At 38.4% G+C, this 21,289-nt stretch overlaps 1 protein-coding gene across 2 annotated transcripts in view; it reads left to right on the plus strand.

Annotated features, from left to right (window-relative positions):
* TRABD2A (TraB domain containing 2A) overlaps window positions 1–21,289 on the plus strand; it is a 69,000-nt gene that overhangs the window by 46,511 nt on the left and 1,200 nt on the right. The window contains exons 4-6 of one of the 2 annotated variants that reach the window (XM_063294881.1): window positions 5,008–5,182; window positions 16,970–17,057; window positions 20,455–20,721. In XM_063294881.1, the coding sequence (XP_063150951.1) occupies window positions 5,008–5,182; window positions 16,970–17,057; window positions 20,455–20,721 (530 nt within the window). The remainder of the gene's footprint in view (window positions 1–5,007; window positions 5,183–16,969; window positions 17,058–20,454; window positions 20,722–21,289) is intronic. The other variant, XM_063294882.1, reaches the window with a different exon arrangement.

The following is a 21,289-nucleotide window of genomic DNA, read 5'->3' on the forward strand; positions in this document are numbered from 1 at the left end:
GCACATACAGTATAGCATCCTTCACAAGGCAAACCACCAGATTGTTTGTCTTGACTGAAACTCACCTGATCTATTTCTCATCAAAGTGTGTTTAGATAGATAGTGTCCTGGCTGAATGAGGGGATCTGGACCCAGGAGAGTAAGTCTGAACTTGAGAATGTTTGGCCATACTGTCTTTCACTTTGGCAGTGGATCTTCATGGCATTTCTTGGTAACTTCAGGGTGAGGTGGTTCTGGTCAGAAGACACAAAGGACATAGTTAGTCCCAACTGCCAGGTGACTGATAGTCTTCTTTTCTCTGATTTTAAGAGTTATATGGATTATCCAGCTGAAGAGAGCAGAGCTGATCCTGACAGCTCAAAACTGATAGAGAAGAACTTGTCTGGTCTGGTCTGGTCACAAGGATCCTCCTGTTCTCCTCCAACCCCAAATATCAAGGGATATTTAATCATCCAACCCACACTGATTACAGCTACAGTATATGCATGGAGCTTCACTGGTGGGGACTCACTGCTATTTAGACCATAATCCCTGACAGCACCACCACAATGCAAATATATGAATAGACATAGAGATAGAGTAGGAGTAAGGTTTGTCTCCTCTCAGAGCATCTGTCCCACAGATTTTGGCCTTCCAATTGAACTGTAGTGAACAAGAATCCCACTTTCCTTCAGCAAAATTCTTTGTTGAATGACATGCTGGTATTAAAAAGTGCTTAATGGCAGCGGTTCCCTGATGCACTAACGTCTGCATCTCTTTGGTGTATGGATCTCAGTCCCTTGATGTTTTGCAAGGAGTCACAGTCTATTGCACAAGGAGAGCAGCAACTTTCATGGCTTTAGCCAGTAAGACTTCCCTTGGGGATATTTTCAGGGTGGCCCCTTGATTGTCTATTTCTTCTTTTGCAAAGCAGTAAAAACATTACAAATTGAATATTTTAACTTCTGCTGAATCTTTCTTTGGCAGGCCAGTCTTTCAGTGGGCAATCTATTACTGCTAACCTTGAGTTTTTTTTTTTTATATATATATATATATATAAAATTTCTATCACTGCCCATCTCTCCCAAAAAGGGGATTCTGCGCAGTTATGGCGCCTAGCTCTCTGGGACTATGTGGTAGGATATTCTCTTCCACTGTAGCAAAGGGGAATATTAGACTTAGTGTAAAAGTTCCTTTTTTACAATGGTGAGAACTCTTCCTTCCCTCTGTTCCTCCCTTAAGTGTTCTTTTTGGTGGAAGTCCTTTTTTTTCTTTCCTGTTTTCCTATTTCTGTTTTTATTATTGGAGGTCATATTCATTGCTAGTGGTATACAAAATATTGTGATCTCAAAATGACCCATTTTGAGCTCGAAATGGATTACTCCGAGCTCACCAGAAGTGCTCCGGTGCTGTTCCGACCATCCCCAAGATGTTTCAGCTTGAAACAGGGTGCTTTTTGATACTGGTGTACTTCCAGAACGGTCACAACAGCGGTAGAACTTCTTTAAGGTCGGAACAATCTGTTTTAAACCTGAAGCAGCAGTTTTGAGTTCAGAAAGGGGTGTTTCAAGTGTAAAACAATTCACATGAATCACTTACTATCCTGTAATTGGCAACGGGATGAAGAAATCTGACCTTACTGTACTGCTTGAGCAAATTGGAAGAGTAACCCACTGGAGGAATCTTCACAATAAGTTCAGTGTTCTATTTACAGGTGACAACCATTCACCTGTATGTATATAAATATCCAATGTAATTTATAAACATAATTTATCTACGACTATCTAGGACTAAATAGCAGCCTCATGTGGCACAGAGTGCTAGGCGGCAGTATTGCAACCGAAACTCTCCCCACGACCCGAGTTCGATCTCAGCGGAAGCTGGATTCTCAGGTAGCCGGCTCAGGTTGACTCAGCCTTCCATCCTTCCAAGGTCGGTAAAATGAGTACCCAGCTTGCTGGGGAACGTGATGACTGGGGAAGGCAATGGCAAACCACCTCACTCTATAGTCTGCCAAGAAAACGTTGCAAAAACAGCGTCTCCCCAAAGGGTCAGACATGACTCGGTGCTTGCACAGGGGACCTTTCACCATCTTTGAAAATAGTCAGGATAGCTAAACTGATATGAAAGATTTCTCCAATAGGTTAATGTGAACAGCATATCTATTCTGAACTTTGTACTGGCGCCCTTCCAAGCTCTATATAGTCTGGTTCTGAATATCTTTGTGAGCATTTGAATGAGTGTTAAAGTCAGCCAAGAGTTTTACTCCAAATGCCATTTTTAAAGAACTGATATTGTTTGCCCAAATACCATAACCTATATTCTTCTTCTGGTTATGGTTTCTTTTATATGACTCTTCAGTCTCCTTCTTTGGTATCATGAAAAGGTGGTGATTCTCCCAGGCCTCTGAGAATATGCTTTGTAATTGTAGCTTATTCCAGATCTGTTATACCCTTTAAAACCGAATTTAAGTTAAACTAGTTTAAAATTGTTCTTTATTTTGAAAATCAAAAGTGCCATGGAAATTGAACACATTTAGGAAGTTAGTGGTGCTGAAGGATGCTGTTTGACAATTTCGTCTGTGTGTGACCTTTATATATTTAATATCTTAACGCTTGGCAGAATCAAGTCTGAAAAGGGATATTTCAAACTAATGGCATTAAAGGCACAAGCAAAGCTTTAACCTGAGAACCACTGCCTCACTGAGTTCTAAAGGAAGAACTGCAGGAAAATTTAGTTTATCAGTTAAGGAAGTATTTTCCAAATATAGCAGTGTTTCTCAACCTCAGCAACTTGAAGATGTGTGGACTTCAACTCCCAGAATTCCTCAGCCAGCAAGCTGGCTGGGGAATTCTGGGAGTTGAAGTCCACACATCTCCAAGTTACTGAGGTTGAGAAACACAGATGTATAGACTAGAGTAAATCAGTTGGTACTACAGTGTGTGATTCTGCCTCTGTAGGCTTCTTGGCTACTTCTTGCTTTCTGTAGGAACAGACAAGGAAAGATGCAAATGCTAGCTGAGCATATATCTATCTCACTGTGGTATGATACCCATGGCAAACTTTCAATTATAACTTTTCTTTTTGTAATTTACTTTTTTTCTTATGATTTACTGTTTTCAACCTTATTGTGGAGGGGTGTGTAAGGTGCTCAGAGTCTTTTCTAACTGGAGTTGTATATAAGCCCTTCTTAAGAAAATGGATAAACAGATATCTTTCAAGAGTCTTTCCTCAGAATGAACAGAAATGCCTTATCAGTTTCAGTATCTTCAGATAAGCAGCACAGTTCAAAAGAAATTACAAAAACAAGGTTGAATACTTAGACACTTGAAAAACTCATAAGAGACAATTTGTAACATCTGTTGGGGCTTATTTACAAGTTGCTACTGAAATACAATTCAGAAACTAGACAAGTTAAAGACTGCATGATCCGATGGATGCAGAATTTAAACAGTATAATTAATATGCAACAGTGGGACTATTAGTGAAAGATAAATACTAAATTTATTGCTAATATTACACTTAGAGAACACAGGTATAAGATATTTTATTGCTGGTATATTACTCCAGTGCAGATTGTCAAAATAGATAATATATATTCCAAAACCTGCTAGAAATGTAATAATCGGGTTGCAATGCCTTTTCATGTTTGGTGGCAATGTAGCATAGCTCAGCAATTCTGGAAATGATTTATTACAGAATGAAACAAATCTTAAAGGTTGAATCTTCTTTCTTGCCAGCAGTTTTTTTGCTAAACTTCACTAAAGTTTACATTTCTACAAAGTATGCAGAGCTGACTTACAATAACAGTTGTCAGAATACTTTATGCCTCTTACTGGAAATTAAACACAATTCCTTCTTTATAAGAATGACAAATCAAATTATGGGAGTGCTGTATGCATCAGTGTCAAAAATAACTTCCTATTTAAAAAACAAGTCTGATGTGAAATTTAATTTAACTTGAAAATCATTTATGGATTACAGTTCTACATGTGGCCTTGTACCACATCTGGAATTTGCATTTCTCTTAACATAATGTTTTAAAATATTATATCTTGCCTGATTTGTTACAATAAGGATAGACTTTCTCAGATTAAGTAGAAACTCCTATTTATTTTTTCATTCTGACCAGTTCTTATGATACTGACCACGCTGAATAATTATTAAATATTGATTCAGTTGCAATAATGGTTTGAACTGCTAAATTGATACAAAGACCACCTTTTGCAGTATTAATGTTATTTCAAACATTCTTTCATACAGCTTGTAAAACTTTTTTCTATTTCAAAAAAGAAAAGAAAAGAAAAAACATTTATTTGGAAAAGGAATATAGAACAAAGTCTGATGTACAAGAATATGAATGAAAAAGAAATTAAGTGCATTTTAAAAATATAAATACCAATGTGGCTGTGACTTTTCTTAGAGGCTGGAAATAATGAATGTGTTTACCTTTAAAGCACTAGGTCTTTACCAGATGAATCCGAAAAAATGATTATTTTCCCTCTCTGTCTTCCCCCATACTCAGGTCATTTAGAGAAATGGTACATTGTGCTTCTAATGGTGAAAGCCCTATCAGGTTACAAAAATAGACCCTTCCGTGAAATAGCACCTGTGTGATCTCAAGCCGGTTTTCTCAGCCATACAATTAGTTTGTTACGTTCTCTTTTATTTACAAAAAGCAATACTGGACCTCAGAAGAGAAAGCCCAATACTGCGGAAATGCAGTGGCTCTAATGTTCAGTAGAAGTGAGGCATGGGGTGACAACATTACAGTCAATATTTCTCTGCCTATTACAAGAGAAAAGAAAGCTGGAGGGGAAGCAGCAAAATACCCCAAGTATTAACAGTTGGCTAAATCCAGGGTTACATAAATAGACTTCCCTTCCCCATCTCTTCTTTGCATTTCCCCTGCATAAAATCCCAAGTTCCCCATCCCTCTGGAACAAATTTTTGGGACATGCTGGGTGCTGTAGGGAAGGGGTGAGGATTTGGTTCCCTGGGTTGTATGATCTTGTTTCTTTTGCATAGGTCCCAAATTTCATCAATGCTACTCTGCCACCTCACGAGCGCATCACGGCTCAGGAGATTGACAACTACTTTCGCCATGAGCTTATCTACAAGCGGAATGAGCGGATGGGCAAGCGAGTGAAAGATTTACTGGAAGAGTATCCGGATAAAAGTTTCTTCTTTGCATTTGGAGCTGGTAGGTCTACGTTTTAGATTATTTGTAAAAGATAAAATGGATAAATTGATTTCTTGGTGTTGATAATATGGAAACATGCAATTCCCAAGAGAACATGCTGAGTCATTGGGCCTTCACACCAAAAATGGTACTTCTTCATAGCCGTTAAAAGATGAGTTGCACTCATTAAACGTCTTCAATATCTCATTATAAAATCCAATATCAATGGGTTTTTCTTAGCTTTTTTTCCTTTGTTTTTTTCTGTTTTTATGTGGTTTTATTGTTTGTACCATTTGTTATTGATGTTTTTTTTGTATTAGCTGCCAAGAATTGTTTTGTGAGATAGGTAGCCATATCAATCCAATAAAAACATAAATAAATAAATTTAAACGCAATTGTGAAAGCAAACAGATATGGTCAAATTCAGAGTGCCAGCATAGGTTCAGTGGTATAGAGTGGCATTATTATGATTGCATTCTATGCCTTTTCTTAGGGTGGAAATTACTTTTTAAGGAAGTAGGAATTTAGGCTCCAACCTAAATACAAAGAATTTTAATTGGGCTTGTTTAACATAAAATTGTCTTAAGGTAGTGTTTTCCTACTAATGAAATAGCCTCACCTGCTGGGCTTTACCCACTTCCCAAGCATGAATCTGGTCTGAGGACATTTTGGAAGACGTAAGCCAAGCCACTGGGTATAAATTTGGCAACTTAAATATTTTAAAATCCAGAGTGCTTCTTTTCATTAAAGCACATCTTTATCCCCAAAATGCCTGCAGTATTTTTTAGTGGATATTTTAAAAAGTTGACCAGTCTATTATGTCAGACTGTCTTACCTAGAGGAGTTACTGGAATTCTCTACATAATTAGCAGAGAGCAATTGTATTTCAGTGCATATTTTGTGAGGTAATTAAATGATCTTAGATAATATCTGTTCTCATGTGCATAAATATTGCATTGGCAGAGAGACAGTATGTACTCAATTATCTGCATAATTTCCTTTTCCCTCAAGGAAAGACTGATCAGGCTCCGATTATCCAAGTCAGGTTTTGTGTACTCCTGGGTCTTGACATTGTGTAAATTAACATCTGTCACTTTTCTCTGAATTTCTGTTGGCATGTAGTGTGGAGTGTTTAATGTAGCCTAACCCTTCTGATCGTTGGGGGTAGGGGAAGAATTCTCAGTGTCAGACATTTTTAAACTGGGCTTGGAGCATTCTAACAATGAACCTATAATTAAAGATTTATTTAAGTGTGTTTTTGAAGCTATGTACTGATTTAAATGTGCAGATTTTGTAGATGAATGGCAATACTTCTGAAGTAAAGATGTTCTTATTAGGCCTTAGAATGCTTCCAATGTTGCAACAGACTTCATCTTCCCCCCTCAGATTTGTGTTGCCACTTCTATGATTTCAAAGAGATTTGCAAGAGGTAATGCCTCTTCAAAAGTAGCACATATTACTTTTTAAATGAAAGTACTTCATTAAGAATCAAAGTCACACTTTGTTTACTAAATTTTGCTGTTTGTTAAGTGTAACGTATTTTATAACCATGTTGTATTCAGAGCTGAAAATGTGAAGTTACCCTCCTTAATTTAGAAAATATTATAATGCAACAAAGTTTTTTTTTGTTTTTTTCAAGTATATATTTTTTAAAAGATAGTACAATATGCAGTAGTTCAAACATAGTTTAATGAAATGCAAAAAGTTCTATAAATGTTTGAAGACAAACTAAACAGAGTGTATCTTAAAGCCACCTTTGGCTTCTGGAACAACGGTGGGATACAAACTGAAAGAATACAGTATGACTAAAATTTTGTAAATAGTAAATATGATAGTGACATTTGCGAACTGAGAAAAGCTTTAAGCATCTAACAGAAAGCAATAGAACTTGTTCTTTCATTCAGTGTCACTAAATGCAGATGTACAGTATATGATGATTTATTGGTGGGGAAAGTAGCACAGTTTGGGATATGATTGGCTGAATGTGCTTCCAGAGACTTATCCAGCAATTCAGAAAGATCCCTTTGCTCAGCCAGCCTTATCCTTGATTCAGATTCAGTTTGGTCATATCAATGTGTGACAGTATTGAGAACATTTTTCCCCAATAAGCCAAAGGTTTACCATGCCACCTGATTTTGAACTAAAATAGTAATTGTTTGTTTGTCTCAGGTGACAGTATGTTTCAAATCTGGTAAGCATTATCTCATACCAAAAATATCTTTAGAGATTACTCTGACTGGGCTAGGTAAAGGTAAAGGTTTCCCTTGACATTAAGTCCAGTCGTGTCCGACTCTAGGGGGCGGTGCTCATCTCCGTTTCAAAGCCGAAGAGCTGGCGTTTGTCTGTAGACACTTCCTCCGTGGTCATGTGTCCGGCATGACTAAGCAGAACACCGTTACCTGCCCGCCGAAGCAGTACCTATTAATCTACTCACATTTGCATGTTTTCGAACTGCTAGGTTGGCAGGAGCTGGGACTAGCAACGGGAGCTCACCCCAGCACGCGGATTCGAACCACCGACCTTCCGATCGGCAAGCTCAGGAGCTCAGCGGTTTAACAAAAATTTCTCAGTAGCGTTATATTTCATGTAGTTGTTTGGCCACTGTCTTGGCTTACTACTGCTTATCTTTCTCCACCTAGAGTTGTTGAGCATGAAGTGCTTTTACATAATTCCTTCTTTTTCTTTTCTCTTTGTCACCCATTTTTTCTGTTATTTTTATTACATCTTTCATATCCTTCTGTTCCCAGTTGTTGAGTTTCTGCTATGTAAGGAAAGACCAAAAGCCAGGATGAATCAACTTCAAAGTTCATTATGTTTGAAGGTGATGAATATCTTGCATGTCTAGTATTAACTGCCAGCTTGTTTCTTGTTTAACTGAGCTGAAGGAGATTCCCATAGGAAGATTTTTTTTTTATTTCACAACGCTGGTATGTGATCATATTCTAATTTTAGTGAACTTCTTGAAGGACTCTAATAAGATAAAAGTATGGTTTAATTTATTTGGTATTAGGTTAATGCAGAGATCCAAAGAGAGTTATTTAATTCTTCAAGTGCTTGTTCTTGTATTTCAGTGCCTCTGTAGCTTGGGCCCAGCAAAGCTGAGGGATCAATACCTAAGAGAGTTTGCTTGAAAATTGCAAAAGAAGGACAATAGAATTCTGTATGTGCTATGCATTAATGCATATATTTGTTTAAAATATTATAATTAGATATACATAAATTGCTATAGTCTATCTACTATCTACTCTATAATAAGTTACTATTCTATGCTAAGATAGTATAGTAAGATCAGGTATGCCTCCTTAGCCTGCTAGCCAAATGTTAGGCGCTTGTTATGATTCCTGATTTTTAAATCTGATAACGGATTACACAGCTCTTGAAAAGAAGACAGTCCTCTGGAAAGATATATGTATACATAAGATGTAGGGCTATTCTATATCTCCCTGTACCTATGGATGAGTTGCTTTAGTTAGACCTCCCTGCACCAGATAAGGTCGCAAATGGCAAACTAGCTAAAGCTGGGCATAGGCCCTCTAACCATGGCTTCCACCTGCTGTTCAAGCAGGAGCTGTGAGTCCAGAAGAGTTCCCAAATCTCAAACCTGCTATTTCTTGGGTAATGCTTGCCCAGACAGAGGTAACACTGGCATTAATAGAAGACTCTGATCAGCAACTCTAACTTTACTGGGTTCAGTTTCAGTCTGTTTTGTCCCATCAAACCCCTTAACAATCTCCATGCACTAGGATAGGATATAGACAGCATCTCTCCTACAGTCCAGGCTGGCAATATAAAGTGGCTTCATTTAGATATTAAAGGGCAAGGAAGAGAGAGCCAACTCCAGTGGCATCCCACCTATCAGAGGCCAGTGGGCTGACCTTGCATCCCTTTCCTCAGCTGAGTGAAACTACCCAATAATGAAGGAGAGGAACCATTGCAAAATACTGTCCCCAGTCTGTAAACCCCATAGGTGGTCCAGTAAGATGCCATAGGTGATAGTATCAAAGGTCACTGAAAGGTCAAAAAAGAAGAGGGGAACACTACCCTCATCCAAGTCCCAACACAGGCCATCTAAGAAAGCAACCAATGCCACATTTGTCCCATTCCTAATTATTTGGACTGAAAAGGGTCCAAACAATTTGCTTCTTATAGGGCACTGCAAAGTTGATCTACCACCACTGTCTCAACAACTTTCTATAAAAAAAGAGGGTTGAAGGCCAGATGATAGTTCAAAACCCTTTGATCTAGGAATGGCCCCTTCAGAAGTGAGTGCACCAGAGCATCCTTCAAGACTGTTAGTAACTCCCCCTCTCACAAGGAAGGAGTTGTGTTGACAATCTCCTGCATTCAAGTGTTACCTTTCTGTGCCCTCCCCACAACATCCAGAATGAGTAGCCATCCAAAAAGCAGGTGGCAGGTGACAACTTAGCCAGTACTCTATCCTGTTCCTCAGAGGTCACAGGCCAAATGAAACTCCAGATAATTTTGTAGTCCCAGGTCACGACCAAGAACTCTGCTCATGCAGAGTTGAGGCCTTGACAAATCAGAGTGACTTTATTATTTTGATTTATGTAGCCACCCCTCTTACCACAGCAACCCTGAGTGGCAAACAGAGTTTAAAAGGAAACCACAATATAAAACCTTAAAACATACAATTCTAAACATATTCTAAACATCTTCATTGGCAAAGGGCTGTACAGATATGTCATATGCTGACACCTCCCCAACTGATGCTTATGTGGGATCTGGATTGTCCAAGACTGAAGCATGCTTCCTGCCTAAACCCAGAAACAGGAAGTAAGCATCTGGGAAAGGATCTACTTTTTAAACAGCAATCTCTGCAATGGTTGAAGGCACTTTGGGATGTAAAGTTCTGTCAACTTTCTAGCATGATGCAAAACATTTAAAAGAATATAAAAATGGGTCTGTTGTCCGGCTTGAAAGCATAAATCGGCCTTTTGGGGGGTGGGGGAGGGGGGCAAAAAATGAAACCCTCATTACAGCAGTGAGTACCTCCCTTTATTTAGGACCAGATGAAAAGACTATGGCTTATTTACCCACTTGGGCAGAATCGATACTTACAAGGAGATCTCAGTTTCTCCCATTCTTGAGTTTGAACACAGAACAATGACTGCCAAAGTAAATTGACCTCCCTAACGCATGTGTTCATGTAGTAGTATAGGGATAATAGAGAGCTGAGTGCAAAAAGAGAAGGAGGGGCTTCTGCTGGCTCAAGGGTCCGGGGCCTTTCTCTTTGGGGTCATTCAAGTGTGTTAGGCCAAAAGAGGAAACAGATGAAAAGGGACTCTGCTCCCCATCATGCTTCTGTGGACAGCCTCCCACAGGAGCAAGACTGCTTGATCTTATGCTTTTGGGGTGAATTCTAACCATATTCATTCATAGCTGCTTTAAAAGAAATGTTGAAAGTGATAGGTGAATCTCTTAAATTAAAGCAGTTCTCTAATTGCTGGAAAGCCCACAATGTGCCTGTGTTTGGACAACAGCACCCAAGTATTCATTTCTACCCAAGACTCCTAATAGAAAGCAAGCAATTTGCAGTGCAAACATAAGGTCCTTGCTGCTGTTTCAGTTGTGCTGATAGATTTCAGGAACAGGGAAGAGACAGATTATCAGAGATGGGTCCAGTGCGCTCAGTATACTTTTAGTATGTTGTTGAAATAATGAAGGTTCATTCTACGTACTTTTGGACACGCTAAAGCTAACAAATGAAAACTTTGTGCATGTGTGTTTGTGTGCATCTGCTCATTTTCCATTCTGCGCATTTTCTGACAATTGTTCTTCTCTTGGTCTTGGTGTCTGGTTGGTTATTGTCTGATATTGGTAGAAGAAAGCCCTTGATAACGATTTCAATATTAAAGGAATAGTATACAGAATTGAGTGTAAAAGCTAGTTTGTTCAGAGCAATCCAATGCACGTTTCTTCAGAGATAAAACTGCATTCAGTGAGATTAATCGCTGTATAAGTGTGCATAGGATTGCTTCCACATCAGTTAAAAAGTAACCAATTGTCTCTTAGAATTTGCCTCCAAATTCCAGGTCCATGGAGGAATGCAAGTTAAAGGAACTACAGCAGATAGTGTCCAGATTCTGCTTCAGCACATCCAGTGAAGGGAGCTGACTACTTCCCATAGTAATTGGTTCTATCATTGAAATGCTCTTACTGGGAAAATTTTCATGTTATTCAACTAGAATATACGTTCCTGTATTTTAATTTAGGTCCTGCCTTCTAGGATGATAGAGAACAAGTCTTGGCCTTCTTGGGTATGACATCCTCTAGGGTACTTGAAGAATGCCATTATATCTCCTCATCAGGCTTATCTTCTCAAGCTCAATGTTTCAAGTTCCCCCATTCTTTCTTCACAGAGCTTAGCTCTGATCATCCCCATAGCTCTTCTCTGAACCTCTTCTAGTTTATCTGAATCCATCTGAAGAATCATTCTTAAAGTGCCCAGAACTGAACACAATGTTCAAGATGAGGTCTAATTAACATTGAATATGCAATAAACTAGTTGAGGTAGCCAAAAATTGCATTAGCCTCTTTTGCAGCATCTTATATTGTCACTCTAACTCAGTCAGCTACAATTCAAAGATCTTTTTCATATCCATTTCTTTAACTGACCAAGGTAATTTTGAATTGTATTTGTCCCTTAGAGTATTAGTTCTCCCACTCGGTGTCCTCTGCAAATTTGTAAGTCTTTTGTCCACTTCTCATCCAAGTCATTAATAAAAATGTTGAAAAGTACAGAGCCTAGGACTGAACATGGTGTTATTCCACTTGGTGCCTCCCTGGGGATGAAGAATTTTTGATATGCAGTCCTTAAATCTGATTTTCAGTCTAGCAGTGTATCCACATAATTGCCATGCCATGGACCCCATATGAAACTAGCTTGACAAATACTTGCTGAAATAACACACATGTATGTCTATAGCACATAGCCTCATGTGGCACAGAGTGGTAGGCAGCAGGAATGCAACCGAAACTCCCCACAACCCGAGTTCAATCCCAGCGGAAGCTGGATTCTCGGGTAGCCGGCTCAGGTCGACTCAGCCTTCCATCCTTCCGAGGTCAGTAAAATGAGCACCCAGCTTGCTGGGGAAGGTGATGACTGGGGAAGGCAATGGCAAACCACCCTGCTAGAGTCTGCCAAGGAAACGTCGCGAAAGTGGCATCCCCCCAAAGCATCAGACATGACTCGGTGCTTGCACAGGGGACCTGTCACCTTTCACCTTTCACATGTCAGTAGCAGCTCTCTATCATGGTAACAGAAGCTACCTAATCAAAAACTGAGTGGTTAGTCTGGTAAGACTTGTTCCTGATAAATCCATACTGACCTCTAGTAATCACCTCATTGTTCTCAAGCTTCTCAAGAAATCATTCACTTTGTGATCTGCTCTAGAATTTTCCTGGGTATCAATGTCAAATTGACTGATTTCCTAGATTCTCCTTTTCTCCTTTTTTAAATGCAGGATTTTAGGAATCATAAGAGAAAATACATATACATTCAGCTAGACCATCATTACTTTGCTTCATAGAGTTCAGCTGGCCCTGGAAATGTACATTGGTTCAAAGCAAGTAGATATTCCCTGTGTTTTTAAAATCTTTCTCAAGCTTCAATTATGGCCTTTGAAGATGCTCTTCCCAATTACTTTTTTGAACTCAGATCTTGTTGGACAATACAGAGCCAAAATAGGAATTGAGTAGCTGGTTTGAGTGTAGTCTGCGCATCAGACTGCAGGCTCAGACTCACAATCCACATCCTAGTAGGGAAGAGATAGCTCTTCGTCATGTAGAGTGAGATTACCACAGCACTTCCTTCAGCTGGATATAAAAAGGGTTTTGTCTTTTGAGAAAGTTGGGGTAGACATCTGTAGACAAAGATGGAGCAAAGCCTTTGATTAGCATGCTGGAGACGACCAAGAAATTGAAACAGAGGACCATTTGCTTCAGTAAACCTTTTATTTCTGCAGAAATAGGTGAATTTGTGCTGTTTCTGATTTCTGGTTTTTGTGTTGGCTAAGCCACATTTTTGCTACCCCTCTGTTCAAGTTATGGAATTAGGTGTTTAATTTCTGTCTTCATCCTTATGTCAAACTAGGTGCAGGAAGATAAACCTTTTTTTTAAGAATCGTACGAACTGTGATATTTTGAACTCTGTCCCTTTGACCTGTAATGTTTTGGACAGACCATTTTAGGAGACTAGTGCCACACTGTTGTTTGTTTGGACCACGGTGTACTGAATTTCTTTGAGATTTTCATTTTTTTAACCTAATTTGCAAATTATTGTATTACTGTGATCTGGGCAGCTCTGTAATTATCTTCTTTCACATTGAATATTTCTTTATATAATAGACTTACACAGTAGGGTTTTTTTTTAACATTTCATCTTTTTTAAATATAATTGTTTGTTTGTCTTCTATGAGATCAATCCCAAAGGGGGAAGAAAAGGCTGAATGTTTTAGTTAACACTTTATTTCATTATTTTAATCCAGATATTATTGCCAGCATAACAAAATTCATTTGTTAGCAGGGGTGGATGCTTTTGACATACAGAGTACCTCCTTTTCCCTCTCTATTGCTTCTGTTCCTTTCAAAGAAATCGTATCCTTCAGTTGTGGAACTATGACTTCAGTTCACCTTGATTATTTCTCATATGCTGAGCAGTACTGAAAAAACAACAAAAGCCATGAAGTTTAGGTGCTAACTTTTTTTACTGTGTGTTTAATAAGCCCATTACAGGTTATTAAACACACAAGTCCTTGTATAGTTCAGAGGTCTTTATCTGGATTCTTTACTTCAAAATTTCACTTAAACACCCCTCATGTTCAAGCTTTCCATATTTTGGCCAAATACTTTTTTGCTAGTCCATGCATGATGCAACCTATCTTATGCGGGCACTCCAACACCTAGATAACTCAGACCACAATCCAAGAAACCAAAATTCTCCCATTGTTATTTTGAAAGCCAGTCACTCATCTGCAGTATTCTTCTTTCCCTTTCCCAGTCCTCTTCACAAGGGTAACCATCTGATCTTCCAATAATTTTAGTTTTATTCCTAGTTCTTAAAAATCCATGGTGATGTGGTTTAACTGCTCTTGGCAGTATCATTTGTCCTGCACATGGATTACCAGGAAAGAGGAATGGACTTCATACATCTTAGAAGTTCTGTCACATCCCTTGTCCTTGACATGGTGGATGGCTTACTTCATCTGCTGATGGATACAGTCCAGCCTTTCTCAACATTTGACCCTGGAGGAACCCTTGAAATATTTTTCAGGCCAAGCGGAGCCCCTGCATATTCAGGCTCAAATATAGGCCAGAAGTTACAAAATTATTATATTAGTTTCATGCATAGGCCTGTATATGTGCAGTAACAGTGTTCTTACACTAAAAATAAAGAATGAAACTTACCTCTTTAATGTGAAGTTGCCGAATTTGAAATAATTTTTTAAATACATCGTGATCTCCCAGGGAACCCTAGAGACCTCTCGCAGAACCCTAGGGTTCCGCGGAACCCTGGTTGAGAAACTCTGATACAGTCAGTATATGTTTGTTTCTGTTTCTGGTAGTGGTTAGTATCCAACTACATTTTCTTTGTCTTCTTGCAGGGTACAACTACATCCTCTCTGCCTTTCAAGGGTATGCTATTAAGGTGTTTGTTCCACAATATTTTTTTCTTCCTTTGAAGGCTCAAAGCCAATTTCTTCTGTGATAGCTTCAAAGCTGTTTCTGAATTGTAGTGATAAAGAATATCTTCTGTGTCTCTTGCTTCTGGTTGTCATTCTTATCTGCTGTACTTGCTCCTTTATTTAAATTTCTTCCTTATGGCGAGTTACTTCTTTTGTTGGTTGCTGTTGTATTATCTCCTTTGTTCCCAAAAAAATCTTTGTTCTTATGAATGGTAATATGGTCACTGCTGCTCCATCTCTTCCTTGAAAATCAGACTTTTTGAAAATCACTTCAGTATAATAATACCTGAATATTATTATTATTTTTAAATCTGTTCAGTGTCTCAGAGACTCCCTGCAGTTTTCTTGGCAACATTTTTCAGAAGTGGTTTGCCATTGCCTGCTTCCTAGGGCTGAGAAGGTCACCCAGCTGGCCCAAGGTCACCCAGCTGGCTTCATGCCCAAGGCGGGACCAGAACTCACGGTCTCATGGTTTCTAGCCCAGTGCCTTAACCACTACACCAAACTGTCTCTCACATATTAATTAGGAAAATAGTATTTTAGGAACCTAATATGGATTGTCTTTCATGCTTGTTACAGCAAAAAGCAGTATGTTGGGTAGTGATGAACTTCTAAAGATTCATGTGTTCAATATTTATAATGAGCCATGTTAGAATTCTATTTCTGGGGCAGTAAAGAAATTTTCTTCCCAAATGAGTGGATTGTCTGTTTCATTACAGGGCTGAGTGGAATACTGGCTCTGTTTTAATAATAGCTAAAGCATTAGGAGTATAGCTTGGTAAAATTTCATTCTTGAGACACAATCATATAACGGTATAATTATATAATTATATAGCATGCTTTATGTGTCATAATCCTGCATCGTTTCCCTTTATGCATCACTCTGAACACTCTGGGACAGGGTGAAGGGAAAATTATATCAAATGTCTTAGCTAAAAATATTGTGCAGATTAATCTATGGTAGACTGATACGCTGTTTAGTTCGTCCCAGATATGAGCTAGATTAAATATAAAATCCTATGTTTCCTATCTACCTGCCATTTCTTTTTAGATTCTTAATTAAGTTTCACTCTGATTCCTCATAGAAACTTCCTGGGACAATGTAGTGTGGGCCTTCCCAGATTACCCCATCATGCAGGATAAGGCCATGCTGTGATCGCTCCCAATTCCTCAGTGCAGTAAAAGTTTCTGCTGCCTGAATTGGCACATTGGCTCCACTGGGTTGCTGGCTTATTGATGCAGATAGGCCTGGGGGCTCTCAGGCACTTGATAATCTTCAGTTCTGCACTAATGCTTTAACAACTGTTTTTCTATATAACTATTTTTATAATTATTTTTCCAAGAGAAGATTGTGTATATTGGTGGTTTCACAGTATCCTATTTTTAGGGTTCATGTTCTACTGAGGAATCCTTCTGTGCCTTCTGTAAAATCCTTCTATTGCAAAAAATTAAAGACTTATTCCAGTCCCCTTTGCCTTATTCCATATAGATGTGGTTTCCTGGTTGCTTTCATTTACTCCTGCATTTGTGAATTTGTAATTTGTAAAAATATGTCAAAAACGAGGTTTTACTTCAACATTCTTTTTGCCAGGATTGTTTTTATCAATGACAAAGGTTGGCTTTGATGATGAAAGGTTGGCTTTCCCAAAGTGGGGGTGGGGGTGGAGGAATATTTCCTAAAATTTATCTGTTCTGTCTGGGAAATTGAAGAATTCCCCAAACACAATTTGGAAACCCGGAAATGAACTGAGAAATTTTAAAGAAGGTTCAACATGGGTTAGTTTCCCAATTCTGAAAATCCCAATATAATAAGATATACTTAACAAGAAGTGCCCAGTCACCTTGGTTAGTGTTATAACTAAGCTTAAATCCAGCATGGTTAGATTAGTTGCCTATGTCTCTAGCAGTTTTTCCCAACCTCTAGTTTCCAGTTAGACTTAGTCCCCAGTTAGGGGATGGCTGGCTTATAAAAATGGCTTTTTAGAACAGAAGTTAAAACAGGTGTTCACATAAACTTTGCTGTCATCTAATCAGCGTTTAAAAATGTTATTTATGTGTTTTGGTTAATGCTACTTGGGGGTTTTATCTTTTATCTATCCTAAAGGTCATTTCATGGGCAACAATACAGTGATAGATATTTTGAGGAAAGAAGGATATGAAGTAGACCATACATCTGCTGGACAAGCAATCAGGTAACAGCTGCTTTAGCAATCATGATCTTAAGTACCTTCAGGAAACAAAACATGATACAAAATGCATTATGGAGTTCACTGTGTTCTTGTTCCAGGATTTGAAAGCACATGATGCTACCATTTTATTCAAGATAAAAAGATGTGAACCTGGTCACTGGCAGAATGAAAGGCCTGCCAGTTTCCCACTCCCTCCCCTGCCCCCCATGTGTAGGGCCTCAGGTTCTCTGATGGAAGAAACACAGGGTGTACATTGCCTCAGTAGTGCTACCATACAGAAACAGTGTTTCTCAACTTTGTCAACTGTAAGATGGCTGGGGAATTCTGGGAGTTGAAGTCCACACATCTTAAAGTTGACAAGGTTGAGAAACACTGATATAGAAGCTTGATATTGGTAAGATGAGGGAAGAAAATATAATCATGCCTCTAGAGCCATCTTGCAGTACAAGTTTCATGAAATAGTGTTTCCAATTTACTCTGAACGCACATTTTAAAACTGATGCAGGATATAATTTTCTTCTGGATGACACAAATATTACCCTTCTCTGAAGGATATCTGTCTTCTATTTATCCATGGCAATTGGAACTGGATGTCACTTTAGTGAGCTGCTCTGTGCTTCAACAACTTATATCCCTCTCTAAACTTCGCTTCCTCACTTGATGAATGAAGTGCCAAGTTATGACTTCCATATGTGAATAAATCTCCACAAATATAGCAGACTCATCATATCCTGTATATCTTTTGGCATTTCTACAGGTAGCGACACCAGAAAGTTTCTTATCAACCCAAATTCAATCTTTTCAGAGGATGAAAGCTGATTTACACATTCCAGGAGAACTTGTCCAATGTAGAGCAGCCAGTGATTTCAGTAGGTCTTTAAGAGAAGCAGGAACTGGGGAACAGCAGATATGAAAATCCATGCAATTCTGTCCCAATGGAGAATAAAAGCTTTATTATTTTTATATCTTGTTTTAAGTTAAAGTATATTCTTCAATAAACAGATTTTTTTTATGACAAGTAATTATCAGAATGTCAAAAATAGGTGCTGGGGGGGAGGGGTGTTGAAGAAATACAAGTAATTTCAATTGACATAGGTCATTCTAATTACAGCAGCAGGAGAATAGAACTAATCTTTTTAATATCTCCTGTCATTCTCTGTTACCATACCCTGCCATGACAGCAATAGTTTAAAAATAAACACAAGAATCCTTTAATGTTGGTTTTGTTTATTTTAAATTTCTGGGGTTTTTTAGATGTTTTTTATCCCACCTTTATTATTTTCACAAATAACTCAAGGTGGCGAACAGACCTAAGTACTCCTTCCTCCTCCTATTTTCCCCACAACAACAACCCTGTGAGGTGAGTTGGGCTGAGAGGGAGGGACTGGCCCAAGGCCACCCAGCCGGCTTTTGTGGTGGGACTAGAACTCAAGGTCTCCTGGTTTCAACGTCTCCTGGTTTCTAGCCTGGTGCCTTAGCCACTTGGTCTAAACTGGCTGATTAAGCCACTCAGTGTGCTGGGAGCTTCTCTACAGTGTCCATAACTTGATGAGTTCTAGGTGTGTTAGACTGCAATCCCATCTTTCTTTTCCAACACCTGTGAGAAATATGGGAATTGTATTCCATATATACGGAGGGATGGAGGGAAGCGGGAGGAAGAAGGCTTTGTTAGGTTATTATAAAGAGTTACCAGAGTAAAAATTATGCTGTGATCAGCATATAATGAAAGCAGTTAAGTCTTCACCCATATTTCCACAGAATGGAGGGGATTATTTCATTTTCTTTGACTGCCTTTTCCTTCAGAATTTAATCACTTGGAAGTGGGCTTCATCCTTTGGCTTAAGCTCCCAAACATTATTTGAGGATGAGTCATTGACTGTTGACTCATCAGAAAGAATAGGGAATCTTTCTCTACAAGCAGTCAGTGAATTCTAAATGCTGCATTCTTTCTCTAGGTTCTTTTGGGAGAAGCCACATTCAGACTCATTCCTGGGAAACTTTTGCATTTCATCTCCTATTTGCCTGGCTTCAAATGGTTTACCTGAAGTTTATTTTACATTCCCATTCCTGTGTTCAGGTTCAGTGAGTGCATTTCATTGAGCATTAAAGGCATGAAGGTTGTTTGTTTTGGTTTCCTCCTTTCTTGCAAACTCAGCTCGCTGGAGAGGAAAAAGAAAATAATATTCTCTGTTTTGTAAAAGTTACTTTTTTTCTATACCTTGCCTTCAGCATACATTGGAGAAGTGTGTGCATATGATCGTTTTTGTGTATTTATAGTGAATGAAGATAATCTCTCTAAACCACATGATAGGGATTACTCTCCCTTTAAATGTCTTTAATATCAAAGAGTAGGTTTCCTTCACACGTCGTTTTAGTACATTCTTCGGAAATAGCTTTGTGCTGGAATGGTTGTTTTTTAACTATTCTATTTCCCAAATTGAAATTAGAGATGCACTTCACTCTCACAGGCTGAAAAAGGTGGCTGATGTTGTTGTGGCTCTGTATCAGGTAATCAGTGTATCATTTAATACTCCCAGATGCAAAAACTTGGCAAAGCTACATGTATCTGATAGGAAGGTTGCAAAGCTACAGCTAGCAATAGTGCAGAGATGCATACAATAAAGAAAAAGAAAAGAAATATATAAAGAAGTGACTTCCAACCTTCATCACAACAAGTATAAACAAATTTAGTAACTCTTCACCCCTTATATGGTTAAACAGACATCTCTTCATCCCATATCTCCTCCCTTACCTATAAGCAAATCCATAAACATCAACTTTTCAATCCTGAGGTCAGCAAAAAGTCCATAAAGGGTTGCCAAAACATTGGGGGAAAAAAGTATTATTTTAACCTTGATCAAATAAACCAACTTTATATTCCTTCATTTTACTTCTAACAGTCTTAATCTTCAATTCAATCAAATATTGCCATAGAATTTGATTTCTCTTCAATTCTGCTTTATCCCATCACACAGATTTCTTCAAGGCTTTAACAAGCCTCTTTTCTAGATCCAATAAGAAAACATTTTCCAGGTCATTCTCTTGGTTTATCATTTGCATTTCCATTTTAATTTTTAAAACTTCAGCCAGTTTCCTTTGTATATCCAGTAAAGTGTCCTTTTCCAAATCATTCTCTTGGCCTGTCATTTGTAGTTCCATTTTCAATACTGTCTCTGTTGTATCAGATAAAATTTGTTCCACGTCTGTCATTCCTTCATTAGCCTCTTTTAGATGTAGTCTATCCAGAGAGGCAGACATCATTATTGACAGTGCTGATATTGTAGTTACTAATTTCTGGCTCCTCTTCAAAGATCTCCTTTAATATTTATGATGTTACCATGTTCTGTGTCATTTTGTAATTCCCAGAATTCTCAACCTTATTTTATTTTCCTTTTCGTAGTGGGAAAAATCAGAAGGTGCTGTCTGCCCTCTCCTCAACATCCCCAGAATATGCCTCTTACATGATTTCCCAAGAGCTCCAGCAACAACAGGCACAGGAAGAGGAGGAAGAGGAGGAAGAGCTGTTGCCCCATGCATTACTGCCAGAAAGCATGGACCTGCTGGAGAAAGTAGAGAGGAAATACAAGAAGAAGAAGAAGAACAAGAAACAGCAGAAGAAACAGCGTTTACGTCAGTTCAATGACCTTTGGGTACGCATCGAAGAAAGGTAATTGAGTAGAGGCAGGCAATACACTTCCGAGAAATGGCAAAAAGGGAGCCCCTTAAGAGGAATATTATTTGTTTGTTTATTAGGTTTGTACCTGCTGCAATCCGAAAGACTCTCTGCAGTTTACAGTGCACACTTAATGTTATAGTATGTTATGCCACTCGTTACTTGTACCAGCTTAAGGGCACTTTTATCACTAAACCAACATTATGGCTTACTATGATGTATGAATATAGTGATTCTATTTGATGCTACTGACCCTGAAAATTGATTTAAATCAATGCACAGTTGCTGATATGGGAAATACTGACTGTTCTTCACCTTAGGGTGATTGTGCAAGATCTGGGAAGATTATATCTTGAATTGTTAAAAAATGATATTACATCAATGGAGAAAAATAAAGCAAGTCAGTGGACTTGTATACTTTGGCAGAATGTTTATTAAGGTTTACTAAAGATGGGAAAATGGATGGAGAGATTTTAAGATGTGCAAATATTGGTAGTAAGCTAGTAGATGGTAAGTTGCAAAGAATGAATGTGAAAAGAGGCAAAAGTGGCTGTGTATAAGC

The sequence above is a fragment of the Candoia aspera genome, chromosome 2 (assembly GCF_035149785.1).
Source record: "Candoia aspera isolate rCanAsp1 chromosome 2, rCanAsp1.hap2, whole genome shotgun sequence".
NCBI lineage: Eukaryota > Metazoa > Chordata > Lepidosauria > Squamata > Boidae > Candoia > Candoia aspera.